The sequence below is a fragment of the Drosophila pseudoobscura genome, chromosome 3 (genome assembly GCF_009870125.1).
Source record: "Drosophila pseudoobscura strain MV-25-SWS-2005 chromosome 3, UCI_Dpse_MV25, whole genome shotgun sequence".
Taxonomy (NCBI): Eukaryota; Metazoa; Arthropoda; class Insecta; order Diptera; family Drosophilidae; genus Drosophila; species Drosophila pseudoobscura.
In genome coordinates, this window is record NC_046680.1 from 22,649,227 (window position 1) to 22,674,364 (window position 25,138).

Consider the following 25,138-nt stretch of genomic DNA (forward strand, 5'->3'; position numbering starts at 1 on the left):
TCCCAGGCAAAGAAACGATGCGGAAAATGCACTAGTTCCTTCTGCACGCAAGCACACATTTATTTATAAATAATATCGTAATGTATATGTATTTACAATGCACACACCAGTACAGGACGATCGTTCGCAGAACAAATTAATTATAGTAGTCTGTGGGCCTTTTGTGGAGACGTGAATGCATTATATATGAAACTGTACTGTATTGTTTGTTCACTCGGAAAAATTCACCAAAAATTAAATCGCACAAAATGTTTCACGTAGCTGAAAATTGCGGGGATTGTCTTTTGTCTCGAATTTAATTTGCTGAATAATTTGAATGAATAATTTTTGATAATTTGGAAACGCCCACACACCCATCTAGTCCTAGTCAATTATCTAAGCGTAAAATCTCATTTAAACATATTTAATCCAGCCCCAGAGGACCCCAACCCAACTGATAGTTAGCCGACAGTTGATGCTGCCTTTTATCTCATGCGGCGCATTTTTCGCTCCATCTTCTTCTGCTTCTTTTCGTCCAACTCTGGCTCCTCTTGGGCATTTCGCTGGGCAAGCCAGGGCTTTATGAAGGAGCCCCAGAGCATCCAGCCGGCTCGCATGGGCGCCAGAAGCAGCACCAGCCAGAAGTAGTTCGAGATGAGGGCCATCAGTAATGTTCCAGAAGTAAGGATAATCAGGTCCTTGACATTTCTGCAAGCAAAGCAGACAGGATTACCTAATATCAAACGGATTCAGACGCAAGCACTACTCACTCCGCTATGCCGCCTTCCATGTTCAGATCGTTGCCCGAGTCTAGTAGAGCCCCGGTCTCCGAGAACTTTGCTTGGGACATAAACGCCATGAACTGGTAGGCACCGCCAAGTATCGCCAATGAAAGGATGTACATGATCTGTGGAGAATGGAAATTACATTAATTTAAGAGGTAGCCGCAGTTTGTCACTGATCTGACTTACGATTGTGACTTTGCTGAATTCGAAGACTAGAAAGCTCAATAGGAGAGCAGGTGCAGCACAGCCAATGGCCATGTTCCTATAAAATGCTAATGTGGTCTTGTTTTCTTCGACGATTTGCTTGGCACCTTTCGTGCCCTGTTTGCCCTTCTGCGTTGGCTGTAAGAGAACAAAATGTTTATTGGCGATTCCCTTGCATTCTGAGCCAGTATAATTTACTTACAGCCATTACTGCTATTTTAATTATGTGTTAATAATTTCGAAACTAATCTCGGACCACTGTTTTACGTGGCCTTACCGATAAAATTTAATATTATATAATTATAATTATATGCTTCAGATGAGATATCCTTCAGATGCAAACAAAACAAAAACAAATCCGCAAATGGGGATGTGGCACAAGCATGTGGAGCAGGATTTATTGATAAAATATACCGTCCGAACTCAGAAATATAAAAAATATACCGTCTACTTAAAAAAAAATACCGATGAAAAAATACGTTGCCCACCTAATCCCCCTTTATTTAAACAACATAACAACTCGAGTTAAAACGCTGAAAATATTACTAATACTAATTAGTCTTGTAGGTCCATCCAATTATTCCTTTTCAGTTACAAAGCACCCGGCGATATCTTTTACCTGATCTATGCTAAAATTCGTATAGTTTCATGATTTTCGTGAAAGGTATTTTAATACCCACTGGTCGACAATGGGCTAATGGTTCCATGATCGAAAACCATATTCCTCGATTTTGCTATTCGGCTGAATATTACTCGCTAGATAGGACCCTCAGTCCTAAACAAATAATTTTATCCCATTTTTTATTTAATTTTCTACAAGATTGGCTAATTTTAAATGCTTCAAATGCCGATCTGAACCCGATTCAAAGAGAGCGAAAAAGATAGCCTAAACCGATTTGCAGCGGCAAGAGTGTTGTAAAAGGGAATTTCTCTATAACTTTTTCTTAGACTGCTTTTTTGTACCTTGACCGTTCGTATCGCCTGCACATTATTAACATGAATATGGACAAGTGGGTGCAGTTGAATAACCAGGTTGCTGGCCGGGATAAACTAGCGAGGTAAGTGGGTTGACTCGAAGGGAGCATAAAACACTAATCTTTATTTTCACAACCAAAACAGACTAATTCAATATGCGTCGCGAGCAATGTGGGATTCCCTCGAGGTGTGCAACTCTAGTCCAGCGCTGGTGGACAACTTCAAGACAGTTGAGTACATCCTGAGCACATTCCGAAAGCGTGAGTTTCATTCAATACGATTACATTGCACAGTTAATACATGCTAATCCATAGTGCTTCGTTTTGGCAAATGTTTGGATGTGTTCTATGGAACTCTGCGCACAATACACTATCCGGACCTCACTATTCGGGCCACTCTGACCCTGGGTAAGCTGTCGCAGTCCCTGTTCCTGTTCGCTGACCATTTCCTGTGGTTGGCGCGGACAGGCCTGACGAAAGTGGACGTAAAGCGTTGGTCCAACATTGCCAATAAATACTGGCTATTCTCGATTATCATGAATCTGTGCCGTGACTTTTATGAGATAGTGCGGGTGCTGGACCTTCACAAGTCCGGCTGCAGGAGTGGCATATCGCGATGTAAATTGCCAACAAGTATCAATAGCCCACAGGACTTCAAACGCCTGGCCCTGCAGTCGTATGTCATTATTCAGGGACACAAGGACATTGCAGTGGACACAGTAAAGAATATTTGCGACTTCTTCATCCCCCTGACGGCCCTGGGATACACTAATCTGACCCCACGGACGATTGGCTTCCTGGGAGCGATTTCCTCGTTGGCCGGCCTATGGGCCCTGCTGGAACCGAAGGCCAAGCTAATGCCCGCATAATACTGCATGACCTAATATTTTAATCTCTGTGTATTTTTACTTGTGCCTAAACTCATTCCTCCATTATCTGTAGAGAAACGTTAACGGTTGTATTTGTATTTGTGAATTGGATTAAGTTTGAAAGATATGATATGAGAAATGAACGATTTTATGAACCACCTAAATGGACTTCTCGTTTTCTGTTCGCGTTCCAGGGTGAATGGCGGTTACGGCCAGCTGATTGCCTCGGCCACACTGTGAGTGGCACTTTTCTTAGTTGTATTTTTATTTGGTTTTTCATTATCTATTCGTCCGAAGTTTTGTTGTTAATAGCCTATGGTCTGCCGTCGCGCCATGTTATCTGGGAATTGATGAATCCGATGTGTCATTTGCGTATCAAAAAACCATGAACAACTACTCTTATTCAGCCCTGGCCAGTGTGGACCACCACAATCGGTGCTGCGGTAACCGCGCCTGGTGCGTGAAGGACATCTGCGGCATTGTCTGTGTCATCATGACTTGGCTGCTCATCCTCTTTGCCGAGTTTGTGGTCATGCGCCTTATTCTGATGCCCAGCGACTACACAGTCTTCAGTACTATTAACATGATTATATTCCAAGCGCTGGCGTTCCTAGCATTTGCCTCTCACATACGCACCATGCTCTCGGATCCGGTAAGTAGGAATCAATTAAATCCGTATGCACTTAACCATGTCGCCATTTTGCAGGGCGCTGTGCCTAGGGGAAATGCCACCAAAGAAATGATCGAGCAGATGGGCTACCGGGAGGGTCAGATGTTTTACAAGTGCCCCAAGTGCTGTAGCATCAAACCGGAGCGTGCCCACCACTGCTCCGTCTGCCAACGATGTATTCGGAAAATGGATCACCATTGTCCTTGGGTCAACAATTGCGTGGGCGAGAACAATCAAAAGTACTTTGTACTCTTCACCGTAAGCTAATGCGGAACATTTTTCCATGCTCCTTCACTCACTCGCGCTCTCTCTGCAGTTCTACATTGCCTCGATATCGCTGCATACGCTCTTTCTAGTGCTCACGCAGTTCGCGGAGTGCGTAAAGAACGATTGGCGCACATGCTCGCCGTACTCTCCGCCATCCACAATATTCCTGCTGCTCTTTCTCACGTTCGAGGGCCTGATGTTTGGCATATTCACCATCATAATGCTGGCCACTCAGCTGACGGCCATATTCAACGATCAGACGGTGAGTAAATGCCAATTGTTTGGAGAATGAATTTGATTTGATTCGTTTCTTTCGTTTGCAGGGAATCGAGCAACTGAAGAAGGAGGAGGCCCGATGGGCAAAGAAGTCGCGTCTCAAGAGCATTCAATCGGTTTTTGGGCGATTCTCGCTTGCGTGGTTTTCGCCCTTTACGGAGCCCTCGTGTCGCACCAAATTCCATACCCATTTTTATTCGGTCTGAGGCGGGATTCCGGATCCCCTCCGGACAATACCGACGTTGGGGTAGCTTTATCGAACAACTAAACGTACAAGGGGGCAACAAGTAGCCGCCACTTGTTGAAATGCTCCGTGCAGTTTTTGTATTTTTCTTATGTTCTTTTCATCGATTGATCGATCGATCGATTTGTGTCTTACCTTAAGCAAAATGATTGCCTTAGCGCCTGGTCGAGTGCTGCATGTATTGTACTTACTATACACCTGAGCAAAAAAACCAAAAACAGAGATCAGTACTCTAAGCAATGTATTTATTTTATACCTAATGGGAGACGAGACAGTGTGCGACCAGAAATAAAAGTTTGTAAAAACATGCGCAAATCTTTTCTCATCCTCAGGAATTCTCTGAGAGATCTCTCAATCTCTCTCTCGCTGCGCGGTGTAGTGTTCTGCTAGTGGCATGGACTGTTGGATCTGTTGTCTGCTCTGTTCAGTCTGAGAAAAACGATCGGAGATCCAGGAGGTGTCTGCTGGACGTGGTGCGCGCCCTCGACGTCGAACGCCGTGTTGTATATATTATTTATATATAGAAAGAAAGGAAAGGAAAAGAACATTTCTGTGTTCACAAATGTGTCAATTTGTGTGAGTGTGTGTGTTTGTGTCTATGCAGTGTCTGGTCTAGTGGAATTTGGAAGAAGAAAGGCTATTTGCAATGCCAGAAAAGGCAAAAAATCTGAATATATCCCAATTATATATTAACCAGTATATTGTTTTAAAGAAAACTAATTAATTGCCAATCGAAAAAGCGGAAAATTTTCAATTATTACCAGTGTTTGTTCACGTTGGTGTGCGTCGAGAGTTCTAAATATAAATAAATAGGAAAATCGGCTGTCGGCTAAAGCCGCATTTAAAAATATTTAAAAATTTTCGGTCTAGAGCACCCTAATCCTACAGAGAAAGTCGTCCTGAGAGTGTGTACCCGTACCCCCCGAGCCGATCCTCTGTCCGCGTGTTGCCCCGGTTTTTGTTGGCTAATTATATAGCGAGAGAGACCTGAACATGGAAACATCGCCAGCAGCAGCCGCCGCTGAAGAGGCTGCCGTCGTAGTAGGTAAGACCCAGACGAAACCGGGAAAGCGAACGATTTCTCCTTTCCCCCCCAACCACGATCTGTTCTGTTCTTCTGGCTGCCCTGCACATGCCCATTCCCGGCCCATTCCCGGACAGACAATGGGATCTTATGAGTATTTGTGTGTATTTTTATGGCATGCCACGGGCTCCGACTTTGTCCGTAGCCGTGTCTGTCTGGCTAGTCTTTTAGTAGCGGGGCCCCAGTGCGCGAGTTACGTAATTGTGAAATGTGTATGAGAAATTTTCATAATTGTACGTTGGAAAATGCGCTGCTGCTGCTGGTCATTCTGTCCTCAGCCAAGAACGAGATGTTCCTTAATATTTCAATAGTATTTAGGAATCACATTTGATTATGGTTTCTCAGGCGGAACGGAAAGATTCGACATGGTCGAGAATAGTTCTTCTTGTTTTGCGTGTATGAATATTTGGAACTATTTATAGTGCATATTCGGAATACTCGATGTATTCCGAGGGTATAGCGGTCAATATACTTTTTTAGAATAATTACATTTAAATATCATAAAATCATCAGACTTTTAGAGCTTACAAATTATTTTTCGAAAGAGATAGTGGACCATTATCGACAGAATCCTTTTGGGAAAGCTGCACATTTTAGGGTATCTTATAGTCGAATATATAGAAGGCAATTGGCGGTGCGCGACTGCCTTGTTGCCGGCAAAAAAAAATATGTATGTTTAGTTCTTTCGGGGGAATCTTTGACATTTCTGCAAATATTTCGTATAATTTATCTTTTGTGAAACTTCCTCCGACACCGCAACATAGAAGACGATTAGTCATGCATACTCGTATATTGCTTATGATATTCCTCATTCTCCTTGACAGAACCTCCTGGCCAAGAACCAGTATCGGAAACGATCCAACGCAGACCACCACCCCGCATCACGTTCAGCGATAATTCCAGCTCTTTAATCCGCTGCATTCCCAACGAGCGGGCAACGTTCTTTGTGAAAATCGATTGCGATGAGGATGAGGAGTCCGAAATGCTGCCCTTCAAATTCGAATGGTAAGTCATATCCACGTATAAGTCTTTCAGGTCAGTTCTGTTCTGCCTGTGTCTACCTGTGCACTTGCCGTTGGTGATTCACCCAGACCTTGCCCGTATCCCGTCCGGTCCTAGTGTTCGCCTGGTCTGCATAATGGCAGAATTTTGCGCATTAACATATGATTTCTCCTTCAAACGCTCTATTGAGCAGAGACTCAGAGAGACAGAGAGATAGAGAGTAGTTCCACCGGCGACTGCGCCACAAGCGCTAGAGCGTTGGCTCTCCTTCGATTGCTGCGTGCTGTGGAATTGCTCAACTTGCTCTATGGGTCTATGGCGTATGGCGCATGGCGCATGGTGTATGGTGTATGGTGTGCCTCAGGCCCATCGAAATGAGCGGACAGTTCCACTTTGACGATCGGCGCATTAACATATCCGTTGCCCAACTGGCAGATATTCGTGTTCGGCCATACGAAAGTTCTATATATACACAGAGAGATCAACGTGTATACGAACGTATAGTGCGTAAATCTGGGGGTGCCCGTGGCGCATACTTAATAAATAACATATATGTATAACGGAATCAATCAAGTTAGTGAGAATTCAAAAGCTTCAAAAGAAATACATTTCCCAGAAACAATGGGGAAGCAGTAGCTGGTACCAGGTACCTGTCCCATATTTTGCATGTGGCGGGCCTGAAAACTGTAACGATCGTCTAAATATAGCTGCATTAACAAATCGCATCGGCCTGCGACGCCGTCGCGTTGCCTCCCCCGTCATCCGTGATTTTTCGGGTTGCGCCAGTGAAATTGTCTCGGGTATTGAACGGAATTCGGTCTGGCGTGCGTCAAAACGTTTCAATTTTATGCCCTAAAAGTGTTGAAAATAGTTTTTCAAACGAAATTGAAAATTACATAATTGACTTGGCTGAGAAAACAAAGAGAGAGAGAAAGAGTCAGTCAGATGTATAGCAATATCCGCGAGAGCATAAATAAATAAATAAATGGCTGGGGTTGGGGCCCAAGCCGATAGAAACACAACACACACAAAAGAAACAAGAAACAATTTGAATGAAAATTCTCGATCTCCGCGATTTTGTGCAAGAAAAACAAACGCGAAAAGAAAACACCTCAGAGAAAAGACAGCGAAACAACAAGTTATTAGCGCTCAACATGAAATACGCATCCCGAAATAAGTTTGGCAAAAAGCCGTCCCGACGCTTTTGCCGTTGTCTAGCTAACTTTTAAATTATTGCGGCCTGAGTCTTCGTCTTCTTGTGAAGTGTTAAATAAGAAAATACGAAAAAAATAAATAAAATTCAATTAATTCTCGCACTGCCGAAAGTTTGAGCATTTATTTATAAACATTCTTGTTTCGGTTCAAAGCTATTTTCAGTCATTTTTCTCTTCCATTGTTTTGTTTTATGAGGTTCTGTTTTATTGGTCAATAATCCTGCCAAAATAAATAAATGACGTTTCGATAGATACGCGGGCACGTGTACTATATGTTCATTATACTCTTGGGGATAGTGAGAAGCACGTAGAGAAGCGTGTATTTCCGATCCTTTAAAGAATATAGTCATGTGTTGTCGATAAGTAAGCTAGTCTTTTAGTTTGATAGTCAACAAATCTGATATATTGCCCAGGATTGATCGTTCTCATACAACAAGTCTTTGTGAGAGTTTCTTGTTTCTAAAAGCAGACCAAACTTTATGTTTTGTAAATGATTTTACTACAAATTTCAATTTAAAATCTGATCACTTAATCATATAGCTGTCATATTTACGATCTGGGACTGCAAGAGTGTTGAAGGCATCTAACCTTCTTTTATGTTTTAAAATTAGACAAATCAATCAATCAAAAGAAAATAGCGAACGAGAACAAGAGAACGAGAACCGAATAGCTGGCGGGCGGTTATTATTTGAACAGAAATTATAAGCAGGCCCTAGCCAGTCGAACGCCATGGGCAACGGATGTTCCAAATGCTGTCAGTGCAACGAACATAAACAGATCAACGGCACGCTGTCCTCGGCCTCGTCCGTCTACAGGAAAAGGTGAATCCTACATTTTAGCCATACATAAATAGATTTTATTCTTTCTCCCGCTCCGTACTGCCCCTTTACGTCTACTCACACCGGATCATGGCCACTTCTTGGTGTGGCATTAATCTTTCACTTTCAGGAGCCGTGGGGAGATACCCATTGAGAACTCCGATCGCTTTCGGATAACACAAACCAGCAATGCCGTCCAGCTGGCCGTGGAGCACGTGCAGCGGGAGGATGCCGGGCATTACACGCTGTTCGCACGAACGAAAAGCAACGATGTGGTGCGCAGGCACGTCGAACTCATTGTCGAGGACAGATCGACCGGAGACGATCCGCCTGTGTTCCTGCGGCGCCTGGTCGATCTCTCTGTCAAAGTGGGTACACGAACACGTCTCCTCACCGAAATACGCAGCTCAACAGATCTTAAGGTACACAAAAAAACCAAAACAAATCAAAAACGAAGAAAATGGCCTCTCCGATATACAACTATCGATACTTCATTGTCGACATTTTGCAACACAGTTTTGAGAATAGATAATTTGCAAATCACTTAAGTATTATGCAATTTCACAGCTTACATGGTACAGAAACGACAGGAGAGTGTGTGAGAATGATCGCATTACAGAGATCAACGAGGGCACGTTTCATTACCTGGAAGTGAGCCCCGTGACATTGGATGATGGCGGTCAGTGGATGCTGATGGCGGAAAATTTTGGCGGTCGAAACTCGTGTCTGGGCACTGTGAACGTGCTGGTTCCCAAGGCGTACAAGACGCCCGAGTTTGTGGAGGAGCTGCGGGCCGTTCTGACAGAACAGGGAACTGTTTCGCTGGAGTGCAAGGTGGTGGGGGTGCCCACGCCACACTTGCGCTGGTTCAAGGACTCCAAGGAGATCAAGGCTGGCGATATCTTTGCACTGACCGCCAATGCCGATGATCCCACATCTCTCGGGACGTACACCTGCGAGGCGAGGAACTGCATGGGCGTCACCTATTCTAGCTCCAAGGTTCATGTGGTGGGACGCGGCAGTCGGGAGGGCTCTCTAAAGCCAGCGGACAAGTGAGTCGAGACTCTTTAGTGCAGCAACTCTTCAGTGATGTAGATGCTGATTCTGATGCTTCTCTTTCTGCAGCGTTTCGAGCAATGCGCCGCCTCCGATATTCACAAACGAACTGCGGGACATGAGCATCCACATCGGCGAGACAATCATTCTCGGCTGTCAAGGTGAGCAATACGCAAACGTCGTTCGTTTCGTGTCTGATCTCCTGTTGGCCCAGTGCCAAAGCATTTTTGTTTATCTTTCTCTCGAGCACTCGGACACTTGTGGTTCGCACTCGCATTCGTATTCGTATATCTGCGAATATAGTTCAATTCTCGCCGGCGCTTGTTTGTTTTTAGACCACGGCGATCGTGCTCTAGAAACTTGAACTCGATTAAATGGTTGGAATGCCTCAAATGTTGAGGCAGGTCAACAGCATCGCATCACAGTGAGTGCGCGACCAAAACAAAACTGATAATTGCTTTGCTGCCTGCCTACCGAGAGAAGGAAATAAAAAATGCGGAGGCAGTGAGCGACAAACAACAGACAATGTTCTCGCGCCTTTCGCTCTCACCATTGTATCATATCTTTGAGTATGCTAAAATTGTTTTCTTTTCAGTGGTGGTGCCGCCCTGGCCCAAGAGCGTCAGTTGGTACAACACGGATGGACGTGTGGAGACCGCCGAGCGATATAAACTGATTGAAGATGGCCTGGGCGTCTACATGATCGAGATTAAGCCATCGGAGTCCTGCGATGCCGGGGAATGGAAATGTGTGGTCACCAGCTTTGAGGGATGTGTGGGCATCTCCACCTGTGCAGTTAACATGGACAGTGAGTGAAGATTAACGAGAGATTCTTTACGAAATTAATTTTGACAAATTCCTTTACAGTTCCCAGAAACTATCGCAAGCCTCGGTTCATGGAGAGCCTTCGTGCCGTTCTAACTGAAGAGGGTCTTGTCTCCTTTGAGTGTAAAGTGGTGGGCTTCCCAACGCCAGTGCTCAAATGGTTCAAGGATGGCCATGAATTGAAGCCTGGTGATGTTTACCAGCTGACAGGAACCAATTCCCTGGGGACCTACTGCTGCATTGCCCGTAACTGCATGGGAGAGACAAGCAGTACGGCCGTGCTCACTGTGGAGGACATACAAAATCAGCTTACCGATGAGGAGCGCATGGTATTCACGCAACAGAACCAGGCACCCAAGTTTCTGACGGGCCTAAAGAGCACCGATGCCAAAATCAACGAACCCTTCCAGTTCAAGGTGGTGGTGAAGGCCACCCCGGATCCCATACTGTCCTGGTTTCGGGATGAGCTGCCCATCGATCCGAACGACAGATATAATCACTATCGTGGCGAGAACGATGACTGCTGGCTGCTGGACATAAAGGCCGTCGAGTTTGTGGATCAGGCCGAATGGAAGTGTGTTGCCGTCAATGATTTTGGCACCAGCATAACGTCTTGCTTCCTTAAGCTTCAGATACCCCGGCACTATAAGAAGCCTCGCTTCCTCGAGTGTCTGAGAGCGGTGCTCACCGAGGAGGGAGCCGTAAATCTCGAGTGCAAAGTCATTGGCGTGCCCCAGCCGGTGCTCAAGTGGTATAAGGATGGTGTGGAACTGAAACCCGGCGATATTCATCGAATCATCTCTGGCCAGGATGGCACTTGCTGCCTGGGCACGTACACCTGCGAGGCCAGGAATTGCATGGGTGTCGTCGCCAGCTCTGCATCGCTGCTGGGCTTTGAGGACGCCCAAAGAAGTCAGAGCCAGGGCCAGAAGAGTGAGCCGCAGCACGAAAACGAGCTGCAGAGGAACTACTCGCTCTCCACAATTCAAGAGGAGCGCACATCCCAGATGTATGAGACGCCCGTTGGGGACATAACCATTGACGAGAAGGGTGATGTGTCATTCTCCTTCGATGGCAAAGAGGTCTCCGTTTCGCTCTACGAAACGCCGGATCTCACCGAGGAGGAGGCCCTCAAAATTGTCGAAATGTATGCAGATCAAATATCTGAGCACGTGACGGAGCACAATATCGTTGAGCTGCCACCGTTGCGCTTTGTCAAGGAGACTTCGCAGTCGGGAAAGCTACTGATGGAGGCTGTTGTCATTGATATAGCGCCCGAGTATTTCAGCCATGAGGAGGATATGCGCACCGAGGCGGATATGGATGACATATCAATTACAGAGATCACAGTGCATGGGTCGTCCGGAAGAGAAGGAAAACTCGACAAAGAGACGCAGCAATATGTGCAAGAATCCTTTGAGAAAATGGAGGAGGAACTGTCGCTGTCGGCCCCCATACGGAAGCGGAAAAAGTCGCGACCCACTGAGACAGATGAGTTCTTCAGCCTGTCCAAGGCCTCGGCATCGGGTAGCCAGGAAGGGGAGGAAGAGACATCGGATCTGCAGACCTTTGCCAGTGCCCAAATGTCCACATCACAGAAGGTGGCCACCCATTCAGCATCTCAGGCCAGTCCGGAGCAGGACCCAGAGTCATTGTCGGCACCAAAGAGGAAAAAGTCCAAGAAGCCTTCAGCCGACAGTGATTCATCAAAGACCAATGAGGATGAGGCACGGCTGCAGGACATTTCCGGTGCAGTGGGTGATGGTCTCTTGGTGACCCCAAAATCCCACCCAAAAGCAGTCACCGACGAGAGTGAAATCAATCGAAATCTTATGGCCCTAGTGCCCCTAGCAAAGCTTCTCAAGGTAATTGAGAAATATCTCACGGTAGTGGAGAACGAGGTGGTGGAGCAGTCCACCATGATGATGACGGCGGCTGCCGCAGATCAGAGCATTGCAATCATCCGTAACATTATTGATCCTATCAAGCAAATCGAATCGAAGCTACGCGTCTACTCTGGCGAGACACAGATCGATGGCCTCATCCAGTCCATGGACGAGGACATACGCAAACTCCACATGGGCTTGCAGGTAATTGAAAAGTGTGTGGAGATAGATGAGACTGGGGCAACGCTCATACAGCGCACCAGTGTCTGCATCATTGACAGCGTAGCAGATCAAATGAAGCGGGCCCTGGAAGAGCTGAAAATCGTGAGCCGACGATTTGAGTCGGAGTGCCTAAGGGCACAAATAGAGCTCACCGCCGATGACATCCAGCAGGGGCTGGATATTACCCAGGGCACCATTAAGTCGCAGGCACTGCTTCAGGAGGCACAGGAATTGGAGGCAGCTAAGCATTTTACCGAAGCCGTCGAGAAGATGCAGGATGTGCCCGACTCTGTATCCTTTGCCACCATATCGGAAGCCAATTTGCCCAGCGAAGCGAGCGCTCTCAAGGAGATTTGCCATCCAGTGGCAAGGATACAAGAGGCACTGGAACGTGTGGAGATGGAGCTCTCGCTGGAGGACTCGGAGGAGCAGATCTACAAGAAAGTGCATCAGAAAGTGCTCGAAAGCATTGTGGAGCCCATTAAACAGCTGCAGAGTACCCTGCAGTCCATCGAAGACAAGACCGAATCCCTGGCAGGATCCGAGTCGATGGAGCAGAAAATCAATATGGCCATCCTTGATATTGTGACGCCGCCGCTGTTCGAGCTCAATAAGGGACTCGAGGTTATTCTTAACGAGAAATCTGACAGTGTGGAGGGAGGCATGCTTACAGTTAGCACCGTGGAATCGATGGTGCCGCCCCTGCAGGAGATACAGAATGGCCTGGCGCAGCTAGGACAAGATCTGGAAAGTGGCCAGGCCGCGATGACTGAGGTGGCAGAGCAAGACCTCCGATCCGAGCCCGCACTGGATGTGGCCGATACGCAAAAACTCCTGCAGTCGTTTGCCCAGGCTGTTTTACATTTTGAAACTAACATTGAGAGGATTTCGCCTCGCCTCTCGTCGAATGTGAAAGTCCGCTTGCTAAATCTGAAGGATGAGCTATCGGCATTGATTGGCACCATCCTAGACAAAGATATAACCAGGCATCACGTGGAGCTGCTCGACAGGCTCAAGCGGCCGGTGGATGAACTCAACTACTGTATTCGCCAGACAGAGGTCAAGACTATTTCCGGCTCGTTAGCAGATCTAATTGAGCCACTGAGCATGTTGCAGGATAATACCCAGAAGGGCCATGGCCTGCTACTCATTGCACGAGAGCCCGATCAGCAGGCACTGCAAACGCTCGACAACATTAGAAGCATCATTCGCAACGCAATTATCGATATTGAAGAGCACGAGTTTAAGATTCTTCAGCAAGAGATACAGGAGGATGAACAGCAGGCCTCGCAGCAGCAGGACAAATCATTTAGCGCTTTACGGCGAGTGCTCGAGACAAAAGTCTCCCTTGATGAGGCCATTAGTAACATTGAAACACTGCAGGTGGCATTAAACAAAATGACTGAAAGCCCCAGAGCCAGTGATATTCTCAAGGCATCCGCAAACGAAGCTCAAGTATCGCTTTTGCGTATCCTGCAGATTGCCAAGGGGCTGGCAACCTTCAGCGAAGCGGAGAGTACTCTCGACGTGAACGAGGCAAACACATCCAGACTCTTGTTCGAGTGTGGTAAAAGCTTTGCTGACCTGGCCAGAGCCCTTGATAATCCAGCAGCTCAGTCGGAAGGTGATTTCTTAAATGCCCTTCATCATTTTAGCGAACTTGTTGGCCAACAGAATCAGAGATCAGACGAGAAACTCAGCATAGCCGGTCCGCTCACTAGCCTGATTCAAGTGCTCGAAAGAGTTCACCCTTTGAGGGCATCTGTGGAAGATCTATCGGAAACATTGGACGATGTCTCAGTGCTAAAGTCGATTGCAGAGTCATTGCCCACGGAGCCCGAAGCAGAGCCCTTAAGCGGCGAGAAACCTTCACCAAATGTAGGTGCCTTGCTTGCAGACCTAAACCATGGAATAGCTTCGGTTTTATCTTATTGTGAAGACGTTGATGTGACTTCTCTAGCTAGCAATGCTGGCCAGCAGGTCCATGCAGTGAAAGTCAAGATGCAGGAACTACAGAACAGCATCGCTCTGGTGCAGGAGACAAACTTCGTGGAGGCTACTCATTCTTTGTCGGAGTCCAGTCATCAGGGCACTTTTGCCGAGGCCCTCTGCAGCCTGGAGCGCTGTGTCCTGCATGTGGAGGAGTGTATTGCCCACAGTGGAGTCGAGAATATAAGTGAACTGGAACTTTCAAAACTTAAAACATTGGCCACACCGCTGCGCGATGTAAGGGAATACTGTGAACAGATCGATACTCATGTGTTGGAGCATGCCATCGATTTATCCACGCAGGACGATATCTCGGACCTTAAGACCAGTGGGCATAAGCAAACCGTTTCGGATAACATCCAAGGGGTAGCTGCCGTGGAGGAAGAGCCAATGGTCGAATTTTTTAATATAAAGCAAGGTGTGGCGAGTGGCATCAAACAGCTCGAGGCCTGCCTGGAGGTCACCCAGACCGATGCCAGCAAAGAACTCCAGCAAGTGGGTGAAATAATGGAGCAGCTAAAGTCAGATCTAAAGAGCATTCAAGCCGCCCTTGTCTCGGACAACGATCAGCAGGAAACTGTCTTGGCTCAGGCGAAAATAGCTCGGACCATGTTCAAATTGAAGGAGTGTCTAGTGCACACCTACGAATCGGGACTGGTTGACTCTTTGGAGAATGTGGAGAGTGCTTTCGAGGACATACTACTTTCTTTGCCAGTTCTAGAGACACAATTGGCAGAGGAGATGTTTGGCAAAATCGAGCAAGTCTTCAAGAACTTCGTTGTCCATTGCCAGAGTGCAGAAGCACAGGAGCTTATCACCCTGAAGGCACCCATTGGGAATCTTTTGCATTCCATACAAGCTGTAGCCGCTCAACCCAACGTTGATGTTGAAAAATCATCTGCGGTAGTAGTTCAGCTACAGACTAGTCTGATGGCTGCATTCAGAAGTCTCAATGAGGTTAGCGAAGCGGCCAGCAGTGAACTATTGGGTGACCTGCTAAAAACCCAGACCAGCCTGGTGACCGTATTTGATTTCATTGAGAACAACGAGAACTCGATTCGAATCATAGAACTGTTGCAGGAAATCGATTCCATTACTGGTGACTTGAACACCCTGAACCTGATTCCATTTGAACAGACAGTGCCCATTGACATTGGAATGATAATCGAAAACGTATCGTCAGGTAAAGCCTTCCTAACTGAAATCGAGGAGGGACTGCAAGCCAACAATCCCCAAAGCATTCTTTTGCTCGACGAAAACACGGAGGATATTGCTCAGTTGGAAGCAACACTAATTCAAATAGAGAAAGAAATTCTTTGTCAGCCTCAACTAACGCAGATAACCGCACAGCAATTCACTCTCATAGAAACCCTGCAGCTGCAACTGAATAATCTCAAAGAGAAGCTAACAGAACTGAATGTTTCACTTGCTGAGCTCCATAAAGAATCGGAATCGGCCCAGGAATCAGAAGAGAAAGAGGTCCTTTGGGAAGACACTGAACCCGAAACCAAAAAGCCAAAGGTAATCGATGAACCTATTCCGTCAGCTGAGAAGGATGTCAGGCAAGATGATCAAGATGTAGATAGATATAGATATATATCTGAGACTCCTGGACAGATATCAGAAGAAGAGGTCAAAGGAAGTGGGATGCCAGTTGAAGAACTGCAGGCCGATACTAAAAAAGAAATTCACACCGGTGAGGATGCTGACAAGAAGACACAAAAGTCAGAAACTTTGAAGGAAAAGTTCTTGGATCTATCCAAGGCACTTGCTCTCAACACAAATAACGAGGCATTGAAATCAATTGTGACAGAAAGCCAAGATATTATCGAAAATATCAGTGATGTTGACAAGGTAGCCAAGTCCATTTTTAAATTACGAGAACATATCGTTCACACCTATGACGGAAAGCCAGGAAATGAACAATATGATAAGCAACTCGCGGAAGAGTTTATCGAAGCCCTTCTAGCGTCCTGCCCAGACGCAGCTGAGCAACTAATACACAACTATCTTAAGGAAATTAAGACAAATGTAATTTTAACTAAAGCTTCCATTCAGCTTATCGACGAGAGCGACATGTTCACCAAACCATCCTTGTTGGTGCCGAAACTAGTTAATCTGGAAAGGATTTCTGAGAAAATTCAGTCTACGCAACATTTAGATAAGTCATCTGAAAAGATGATCAGCTTGCAACAGAATCTAATGGACATTTTTATAATACTTGATGACCTACTAGACGAAAAGACGGAAATCTTAAAGCCAAAGATTGATGAAATTAAGACGATTTTGCTCGGCGAGTATGACTATATTGAAAAGAAACAAGGAGATCTTCATACTGCTATTGTCCATGGAAAGATTCACAATGTTACGCAGAAGATGTTGAACATTTGTGAAGATCTGAAAGACTTGATTGGCAAACAAACTCAACATAAGGAAGCAGAAGAAATTACAGAGCCTGAACTTCTTACCAAACAGATATCCGTAGAAAAGGTGGAAGATATCAAGAAACTTGATGAAGAATCAAAACTTTCAGAGGCTAAGACTTTGGAGAAACAATCCATCCAAGAACAGCAACTGGATGATAAGATGCAGACGCACGCTGAAGAGGATGCAGACAAGGCCAAGAAAGCTAAACTCTCTGACGTTCTTTCTGAAAAGATGTCTGAACTCGAAGAGAAACAACTGGATGAGAAAACACAAAAGAAAGCTGAGGACTATGCCAAAAAAATTACCCAACAGGCAGAAGATTCTGAGGTTGTTGCTGAAAACATACCCGAAGAAAAGGTTGAAGAAAGCAAGAAGGTCGATGTCAAAGATTCCAAGGCTACGGCACAGAAAGCAAAGGCTCTGGAGAAGCAACAACTCGAGGATAAACAACTCGATGACAAGAAACAGAAGCAAACTGAGAAGGATGCCGAAAAGATGGTCCAGGAGGCAGAAGAATCTGAAGTTATTGCTGAAAAAATATCTGAAGAACAGGTAGAAGAAAGCAAGAAGGCCGATGTCAAGGATTCCGAGGCTAAGGTACAGAAAGCAAAGGCACTGGAGAAGCAACAACTTGAGGAGAAACAACTGGATGACAAGAAACACAAGCAAACTGAGAAGGATGCCAAAAAGATGGTCCAGAAGGCAGAAGAATCTGAAGTTATTGCTGAAAAAATATCTGAAGAACAGGTAGAAGAAAGCAAGAAGGCAGATGTCAAGGATGCCGAGGCTAAGGCACAGAAAGGAAAGGCACTGGAGAAGCAAGAACTCGAGGAAATAAAACTGGATGGGAAGAAACAGAAGCAAACTGAGAAGGATGCCGAAAAGATGGTCCAGAAGGCAGAAGAATCTGAGGTTGTTGCTGAAAAAATATCTGACGAACAGGTAGAAGAAAGCAAGAAGGCCGATGTCAAGGTTGCCGAAGCTAAGGCACAGAAAGAAAAGGCACTGGAGAAGCAAGAACTCGAGGAGAAACAACTGGATGGGAAGAAACAGAAGCAAAATGAGAAGGATGCCGAAAAGATGGTCCAGAAGGCAGAAGAATCTGAGGTTGTTGCTGAAAAAATATCTGACGAACAGGTAGAAGAAAGCAAGAAGGCCGATGTCAAGGATTCCGAGGCTATGGCAGGAAAAGCAAAGGCTCTGGAGAAGCAAGAACTCGAGGAGAAACAACTGGATGGGAAGAAAAAGAAGCAAACTGAGAAGGATGCCGAAAAGATGGTCCAGAAGGCAGAAGAATCTGAGGTTGTTGCTGAAAAAATATCTGACGAACATGCAGAAGAAAGCAAGAAGGCAGATGTCAAGGATGCCGAGGCTAAGGCACAGAAAGGAAAGGCACTGGAGAAGCAAGAACTCGAGGAGATACAACTGGATGGGAAGAAACAGAAGCAAACTGAGAAGGATGCCGAAAAGATGGTCCAGAAGGCAGAAGAATCTGAGGTTGTTGCTGAAAAAATATCTGACGAACAGGTAGAAGAATGCAAGAAGGCCGATGTCAAGGTTGCCGAGGCTAAGGCACAGAAAGAAAAGGCACTGGAGAAGCAAGAACTCGAGGATAAACAACTGGATGAGAAGAAAGAGAAGCAAACTGAGAAGGATGCCGAAAAGATGGTCCAGAAGGTAGAAGAATCTGAGGTTGTTGCTGAAAAAATATCTGAAGAAAAACTTGAAGAAAACAAGCAGGCAGATGTCAAGGATGCCGAGGCTAAGGCACAGATAGCAAAGGCTCTGGAGAAGCAAGAACTCGAGGAGAAACCACTGGATGAGAAGAAACAGAAGCAAACTGAGAAGGATGCCGAAAAGATGGTCCAGAAGGCAGAAGAATCTGAGGTTGTTGCTGAAAAAATATCTGACGAACAGGTAGAAGAAATCAAGAAGGCCGCTGTCAAGGTTGCCGAGGCTAAGGCACAGAAAGGAAAGGCACTAGAAAAGCAAGAACTCGAGGAGATACAACTGGATGAGAAGAAAGAGAAGCAAACTGAGAAGGATGCCGAAAATATGGTCCAGAAGGCAGAAGAATCTGAGGTTGTTGCTGAAAAAATATCTGAAGAAAAACTTGAAGAAAGCAAGAAGGCAGATGTCAAGGATGCCGAGGCTAAGGCACAGATAGCAAAGTCTCTGGAGAAGCAAGAACTCGAGGAGAAACAACTGGATGAGAAGAAACAGAAGCAAACTGAGAAGGATGCCGAAAAGATGGTCCAGAAGGCAGAAGGATCTGAGGTTGTTGCTGAAAAAATATCTGAAGAAAAACTTGAAGAAAGCAAGAAGGCAGATGTCAAGGATGCCGAGGCTAAGGCACAGAAAGCAAAGGCTCTGGAGAAGCAAGAAATCGAGGAGAAACAACTGGATGAGAAGAAACAGAAGCAAACTGAGAAGGATGCCGAAAAGATGGTCCAGAAGGCAGAAGGATCTGAGGTTGTTGCTGAAAAAATATCTGAAGAAAAACTTGAAGAAAGCAAAAAGGCAGATGTCAAGGATGCCGCGGCTAAGGCACAGAAAGCAAAGTCTTTGGAGAAGCAACAACTCGAGGAGAAACTACTGGATGACAAGAAACAGAAGCAAACTGAGAAGGATGCCGAAAAGATGGTCCAGAAGGCAGAAGGATCTGAGGTTGTTGCTGAAAAAATATCTGAAGAAAAACTTGAAGAAAACAAGAAGGCAGATGTCAAGGATGTCGAGGCTAAGGCCCAGATAGCAAAGTCTCTGGAGAAGCAAGAACTCGAGGAGAAACAACTGGATGACAAGAAACAGAAGCAAACTGAGAAGGATACCGAAAAGATGGCCCAGAAGGCAGAAGGATCTGAGGTTGTTGCTGAAAAAATATCTGAAGAAAAACTTGAAGAAAGCAAGAAGGCTGATGTCAAGGATGCCGAGGCTAAGGCACAGAAAGCAACGGCTCTGGAGAAGCAAGAAATCGAGGAGAAACAACTGGATGAGAAGAAACAGAAGCAAACTGAGAAGGATGCCGAAAAGATGGTCCAGAAGGCAGAAGAATCTGAGGTTGTTGCTGAAAAAATATCTGACGAACAGGTAGAAGAAATCAAGAAGGCCGATGTCAAGGTTGCCGAGGCTAAGGCGCAGAATGGAAAGGCACTGGAAAAGCAAGAACTCGAGGAGATACAACTGGATGAGAAGAAAGAGAAGCAAACTGAGAAGGATGCCGAAAAGATGGTCCAGAAGGCAGAAGAATCTGAGGTTGTTGCTGAAAAAATATCTGAAGAAAAACTTGAAGAAAGCAAGAAGGCCGATGTCAAGGATTCCGAGGCTAAGGCACAGAAAGCAAAGTCTTTGGAGAAGCAACAACTCGAGGAGAAACAACTGGATGACAAGAAACAGAAGCAAACTGAGAAGGATGCCGAAAAGATGGCCCAGAAAGGAGAGGTATCCGAAGCTCTGACTGAAAAGGTTTCTGACGAACCGACAGAAGAAATAATCAAAACTATTGTTACGGATCCGACATCCAAGCCTCAAGGGACAAAGGCTTTGGACAAACAGTCTGTCTCAGCAAAACAACTGAATGAGAACAAGCAAAAGCAGGATGAGAAGGACGTAGAAAAAGCCAAGAAAGCAGACGTTTCTGAAGAACCCCAAGAACAATCGGTTTTGGAGAGGCAATTTAACGAGGAACAAGAAGTGGTTGAAAAAAGGCTAAAGCAGGTTGAGACAGAAGCTGATAAGAAGGCCCAAAGTCTGGATACTTTAAAGGAAAAGTTATTGATTATATCCCAGGCGGTTGCTCTCGGCATACATAACGAGGCATTCCAATCAATTGTAACAGAAAGCCAAGTTATTATCGAAAATCTCAGTGAAGTTGACAAGGTAGCCAACTCCATTTTTAAATTACGAGAACATATCGTTCACACATATGACGGAAAGCCAGGAAATGAACAATATGATAAGCAACTCGCGGAAGAGTTTATCGAAGACCTTCTTGCGGCCTGCCCAGACGCTGCTGAGCAACTAATTCACAACTATCTTAAGGAAATTAAGACAAATGTAATTTTAACTAAAGCTTCCATTCAGCTTATCGACGAGAGCGACATGTTCACCAAACCATCCTTGTTGGTGCCGAAACTAGTTAATCTGGAAAGGATTTCTGAGAAAATTCAGTCTACGCAACATTTAGATAAGTCATCTCAAAAGATGATCAGCTTGCAACAGAATCTAATGGACATTTTTATAATACTTGATGACCTACTAGACGAAAAGACGGAAATCTTAAAGCCAAAGATTGATGAAATTAAGACGATTTTGCTCGGCGAGTATGACTATATTGAAAAGAAACAAGGAGATCTTCATACTGCTATTGTCCATGGAAAGATTCACAATGTTACGCAGAAGATGTTGAACATTTGTGAAGATCTGAAAGACTTGATTGGCAAACAAACTCAACATAAGGAAGCAGAAGAAATTACAGAGCCTGAACTTCTTACCAAACAGATATCCGTAGAAAAGGTGGAAGATATCAAGAAACTTGATGAAGAATCAAAACTTTCAGAGGCTAAGACTTTGGAGAAACAATTCATCCAAGAACAGCAACTGGATGATAAGATGCAGACGCACGCTGAAGAGGATGCAGACAAGGCCAAGAAAGCTAAACTCTCTGACGTTGTTTCTGAAAAGATGTCTGAACTCGAAGAGAAACAACTGGATGAGAAAACACAAAAGAAAGCTGAGGACTATGCCAAAAAAATTACCCAACAGGCAGAAGATTCTGAGGTTGTTGCTGAAAAGATACCCGAAGAAAAGGTTGAAGAAAGCAAGAAGGTCGATGTCAAAGATTCCAAGGCTACGGCACAGAAAGCAAAGGCTCTGGAGAAGCAACAACTCGAGGATAAACAACTCGATGACAAGAAACAGAAGCAAACTGAGAAGGATGCCGAAAAGATGGTCCAGAAGACAGAAGAATCTGAAGTTATTGCTGAAAAAATATCTGAAGAACAGGTAGAAGAAAGCAAGAAGGCCGATGTCAAGGATTCCGAGGCTAAGGTACAGAAAGCAAAGGCACTGGAGAAGCAACAACTCGAGGAGAAACAACTGGATGACAAGAAACACAAGCAAACTGAGAAGGATGCCGAAAAGATCGTCCAGAAGACAGAAGAATCTGAAGTTATTGCTGAAAAAATATCTGAAGAACAGGTAGAAGAAAGCAAGAAGGCAAGCAAGGATGCCGAGGCTAAGGCACAGAAAGGAAAGGCACTGGAGAAGCAAGAACTCGAGGAGATACAACTGGATGGGAAGAAACAGAAGCAATCTGAGAAGGATGCCGAAAAGATGGCCCAGAAGGCAGAAGGATCTGAGGTTGTTGCTGAAAAGAAATCCAAAGAACAGGTTGAAGAAAACAAGAAGGCCGATGTCAAGGTTTCCGAGGCTAAGGCCCAGAAAGCAAATTCTCTGGAGAAGCAACAACTCGAGGAGAAACAACTTGAGGACAAGAAACAGAAGCAAACTGAGAAGGATGCCGAAAAGATGTCCCAGGAGGCAGAAGGATCTGAGGTTGTTGCTGAAAAGAAATCCAAAGAGGAGGTTGAAAAAAACAAGAAGGCCGATGTCAAGGATTCCGAGGCTATGGCAGGAAAAGCAAAGGCTCTGGAGAAGCAACAACTCGAGGAGAAACAACTTGAGGACAAGAAACAGAAGCAAACTGAGAAGGATGCCGAAAAGATGGTCCAGAAGGCAGAAGAATCTGAGGTTATTGCTGAAAAAATATCTAAAGAACAGGTAGAAGAAAGCAAGAAGGCAGATGTCAAGGATTCCAAGGCTAGGTCACAGAAAGCAAAGGCTCTGGAGAAGCATCAACTTGAGGAGAAACAACTGGATGAGAAGAAAAAGAAGCAAACTGAGAAGGATGCTGAAAAGATGGTCCAGAAGGCAGAACGATCTGAGGTTGTTGCTGAAAAAACATCTGAAGAACAGGTTGAAGAAAGCAAGAAGGCCGATGTCAAGGATTCCGAGGCTAAGGCCCAGAAAGCAGAGGCGTTGGAGAAGCAAGAGCTCGAGGAGAAACAACTGGATGAGAAGCAGAAACAAACTGAGAAGGATGCCGAAAAGATGGTCCAGAAGGCAGAAGAATCTGAGGTTATTGCTGAAAAAATATCTAAAGAACAGGTAGAAGAAAGCAAGAAGGCAGATGTCAAGGATTCCAAGGCTAGGTCACAGAAAGCAAAGGCTCTGGAGAAGCATCAACTTGAGGAGAAACAACTGGATGAGAAGAAAAAGAAGCAAACTGAGAAGGATGCTGAAAAGATGGCCCAGAAGGCAGAAGGATCTGAGGTTGTTGCTGAAAAGAAATCCAAAGAGGAGGTTGAAGAAAACAAGAAGGCCGATGTCAAGGATTCCGAGGCTAAGGCCCAGAAAGCAAAGGCTCTGGAGAAGCAACAACTCGAGGAGAAAAAACTTGAGGACAAGAAACAGAAGCAAACTGAAAAGGATGCCGAAAAGATGGCCCAGAAGGCAGAAGGATCTCAGGTTGTTGCTGAAAAGAAATCCAAAGAACAGGTAGAAGAAAGCAAGAAGACCGATGTCAAGGTTGCCGAGGCTAAGGCACAGAAAGGAAAGGCACTGGAAAAGCAAGAACTCGAGGAGAAACAACTGGATGAGACAAAACAGAAGCAAACTGAGAAGGATGCCGAAAAGATGGTCCAGAAGGCAGAAGAATCTGAGGTTATTGCTGAAAAAACATCTGAAGAACAGGTTGAAGAAAGCAAGAAATCGGATGTTAGGGATTCCAAGGCTAAGGTACAGAAAGCAATGGCGTTGGAGAAGCAAAAACTCGAGGAGAAACCACTGGATGACAAGAAACAGAAGCGAACTGAGAAGGATGCCGAAAATACTGTCCAGAAGTCAGAAGAATCTGAGGTTGTTACTGAAAAGATGTTCGAAGAAAAGTTAAAAGAACTCACGAAGACGGATGCCCCGGAGAAACTGGATTACAAGAAACAAAAGCCGACTGAGAAGGAAGCCGAACACGACTCTAAGAAAGTTGAAGTAATCGAGGCCGTTGAGGTGAAGACATCCGAGAAAGTCTCAATAGAGACAGCTCATAGATCAGAATCAAGAAAAATTGTTTCTGAAGACAATATTATTGACGAAAGAAAACCTAGCTCTCAATGTGATGTTGAGAGAAATCAAAGAGTGGATGAACCTGCTGACGCCATTAGTACGCGATCCTATAAATCAATGGACTCGGAGTACAAGGATAGAAAGGAATTACGCAGTGCTAAGCGTAAACCCACCGTGGACATACAGTTAACCAATCGAAATACGGCGTCGGGCAGTGATCTTAAGTTGACCTGCGGGCTATCTGGACACGATATGAGGGTGGAGTGGTTTAAGCAGAACACTCCGATCGAGAATGGGGCCAAGTACAGGAAAACATTGAACGACGGCCTCTCGTGCCTTGAAATTAAATCGGCCGAACTAAATGATTCTGGCATCTACCGCTGCATAGCGTCCAACCAAAATGGAGAAGTCGAAACTAGCTGTCTTGTGACTATATACGAAGCACCTTCGAGCAAATTTGGCACCCCGCCAATATTTACACGCAACATTCGAGGTAAGTGGCGGCAATCATGCCCTGTTCTACCTATTCTACCTAGTGATCTAATGCCCGAATTTAAAACTCAATTAAAGTGAAATATTTCAATTCTTTGCATTTATGCATCTTGACTTGGCATACACGTACACATTTATTGTATAAGGTATAAAGTAAATAGGCATAGTATATAGGAAGCAAGTGTGTGTAAGGCGGCTCTTGACTAAGTACTAATTATATTATATTATATTTATATAATACATACTATGCAGGTATATATTTGGCTTGAGAAATATTTTGTCAATTGAGAGTACAAAAATCTCCTGAGAAAAGGAATGCATAGTGTTTCCGGTTTACACTCCAATGATAATCGCACGACAAAGGGTGTGGCGCCTAAATAGGCAACGCCTCATGTCGAATAGTAACAACCCAGAACAACTAATAATAATAATAACTTTTAATTTGCGTGTATTCCTTGGGCATTGACTAATAAAAAACTCAACAAATCGTTCTACACTTTCGGTTCGCAAATATGGCATGTGTTGAGATATGAAGGTAAATAAGGCATCACGGAGGTCCATCATTATCATAGCATTTAAATAGAAACCTATTTAAATAGATCGTTTAATTCGAATGGCAGCCGCGCGCCGCCTCATTTATATAATTGAATTTGCATTTGCATTTACTGCCTGCATTCATTAAAAGTGGAAAAGTATTTAAATAGAAATGCATTTTGGCACTGAATGTTGCATGTGT

General features: G+C 44.9%; 4 protein-coding genes and 1 long non-coding RNA gene across 17 annotated transcripts in view; 3 read left to right on the plus strand and 2 right to left on the minus strand.

Moving 5' to 3' along the window:
• Window positions 1-277: 277 nt before the first annotated feature.
• On the minus strand, window positions 278-1,371 carry LOC4805660 (transmembrane protein 208). The gene is made up of 4 exons (XM_001361985.3): window positions 1,171-1,371; window positions 951-1,106; window positions 750-886; window positions 278-687 (listed from the first exon to the last, which is right to left on the minus strand). Exons 1-4 carry the CDS (start codon window positions 1,174-1,176, stop codon window positions 465-467), a joined length of 522 nt encoding a protein of 173 aa, XP_001362022.1. The 5' UTR covers window positions 1,177-1,371; the 3' UTR covers window positions 278-464.
• Window positions 1,372-1,857: 486 nt separating this feature from the next.
• On the plus strand, window positions 1,858-2,895 carry Pex11ab (peroxin 11). Its single transcript, XM_001361986.4, has 3 exons — window positions 1,858-2,026; window positions 2,088-2,203; window positions 2,258-2,895. Exons 1-3 carry the CDS (start codon window positions 1,965-1,967, stop codon window positions 2,809-2,811), a joined length of 732 nt encoding a protein of 243 aa, XP_001362023.2. The 5' UTR covers window positions 1,858-1,964; the 3' UTR covers window positions 2,812-2,895.
• A 32-nt stretch (window positions 2,896-2,927) lies between these two features.
• LOC4805662 (palmitoyltransferase ZDHHC3) lies at window positions 2,928-4,567 on the plus strand. The gene is made up of 5 exons (XM_001361987.4): window positions 2,928-3,047; window positions 3,109-3,463; window positions 3,518-3,739; window positions 3,798-4,010; window positions 4,072-4,567. Exons 1-5 carry the CDS (start codon window positions 2,950-2,952, stop codon window positions 4,228-4,230), a joined length of 1,047 nt encoding a protein of 348 aa, XP_001362024.3. The 5' UTR covers window positions 2,928-2,949; the 3' UTR covers window positions 4,231-4,567.
• A 103-nt stretch (window positions 4,568-4,670) lies between these two features.
• Window positions 4,671-25,138, plus strand: part of Strn-Mlck (Stretchin-Mlck) — a 42,210-nt gene continuing 21,742 nt past the window's right edge. For 4 of the 13 annotated variants that reach the window (XM_033377763.1, XM_033377764.1, XM_033377771.1 and 1 more), the window contains exons 1-7: window positions 4,702-5,313; window positions 6,177-6,357; window positions 8,517-8,808; window positions 8,954-9,438; window positions 9,512-9,603; window positions 10,038-10,250; window positions 10,310-24,403. In XM_033377763.1, the coding sequence (XP_033233654.1) occupies window positions 5,262-5,313; window positions 6,177-6,357; window positions 8,517-8,808; window positions 8,954-9,438; window positions 9,512-9,603; window positions 10,038-10,250; window positions 10,310-24,403 (15,409 nt within the window). In that variant the 5' untranslated portion in view covers window positions 4,702-5,261. Of the gene's footprint in view, window positions 5,314-6,176; window positions 6,358-8,248; window positions 8,390-8,516; window positions 8,809-8,953; window positions 9,439-9,511; window positions 9,604-10,037; window positions 10,251-10,309; window positions 24,404-25,138 lie in introns of those variants that run through there. The other 9 variants (XR_004468658.1, XM_033377774.1, XM_033377767.1 and 6 more) reach the window with 8 other exon arrangements.
• LOC117183554 (uncharacterized) lies at window positions 7,663-8,602 on the minus strand. Its single transcript, XR_004468662.1, has 2 exons — window positions 8,469-8,602; window positions 7,663-8,377 (listed from the first exon to the last, which is right to left on the minus strand). It is a non-coding gene; the product is annotated as an uncharacterized lncRNA (long non-coding RNA).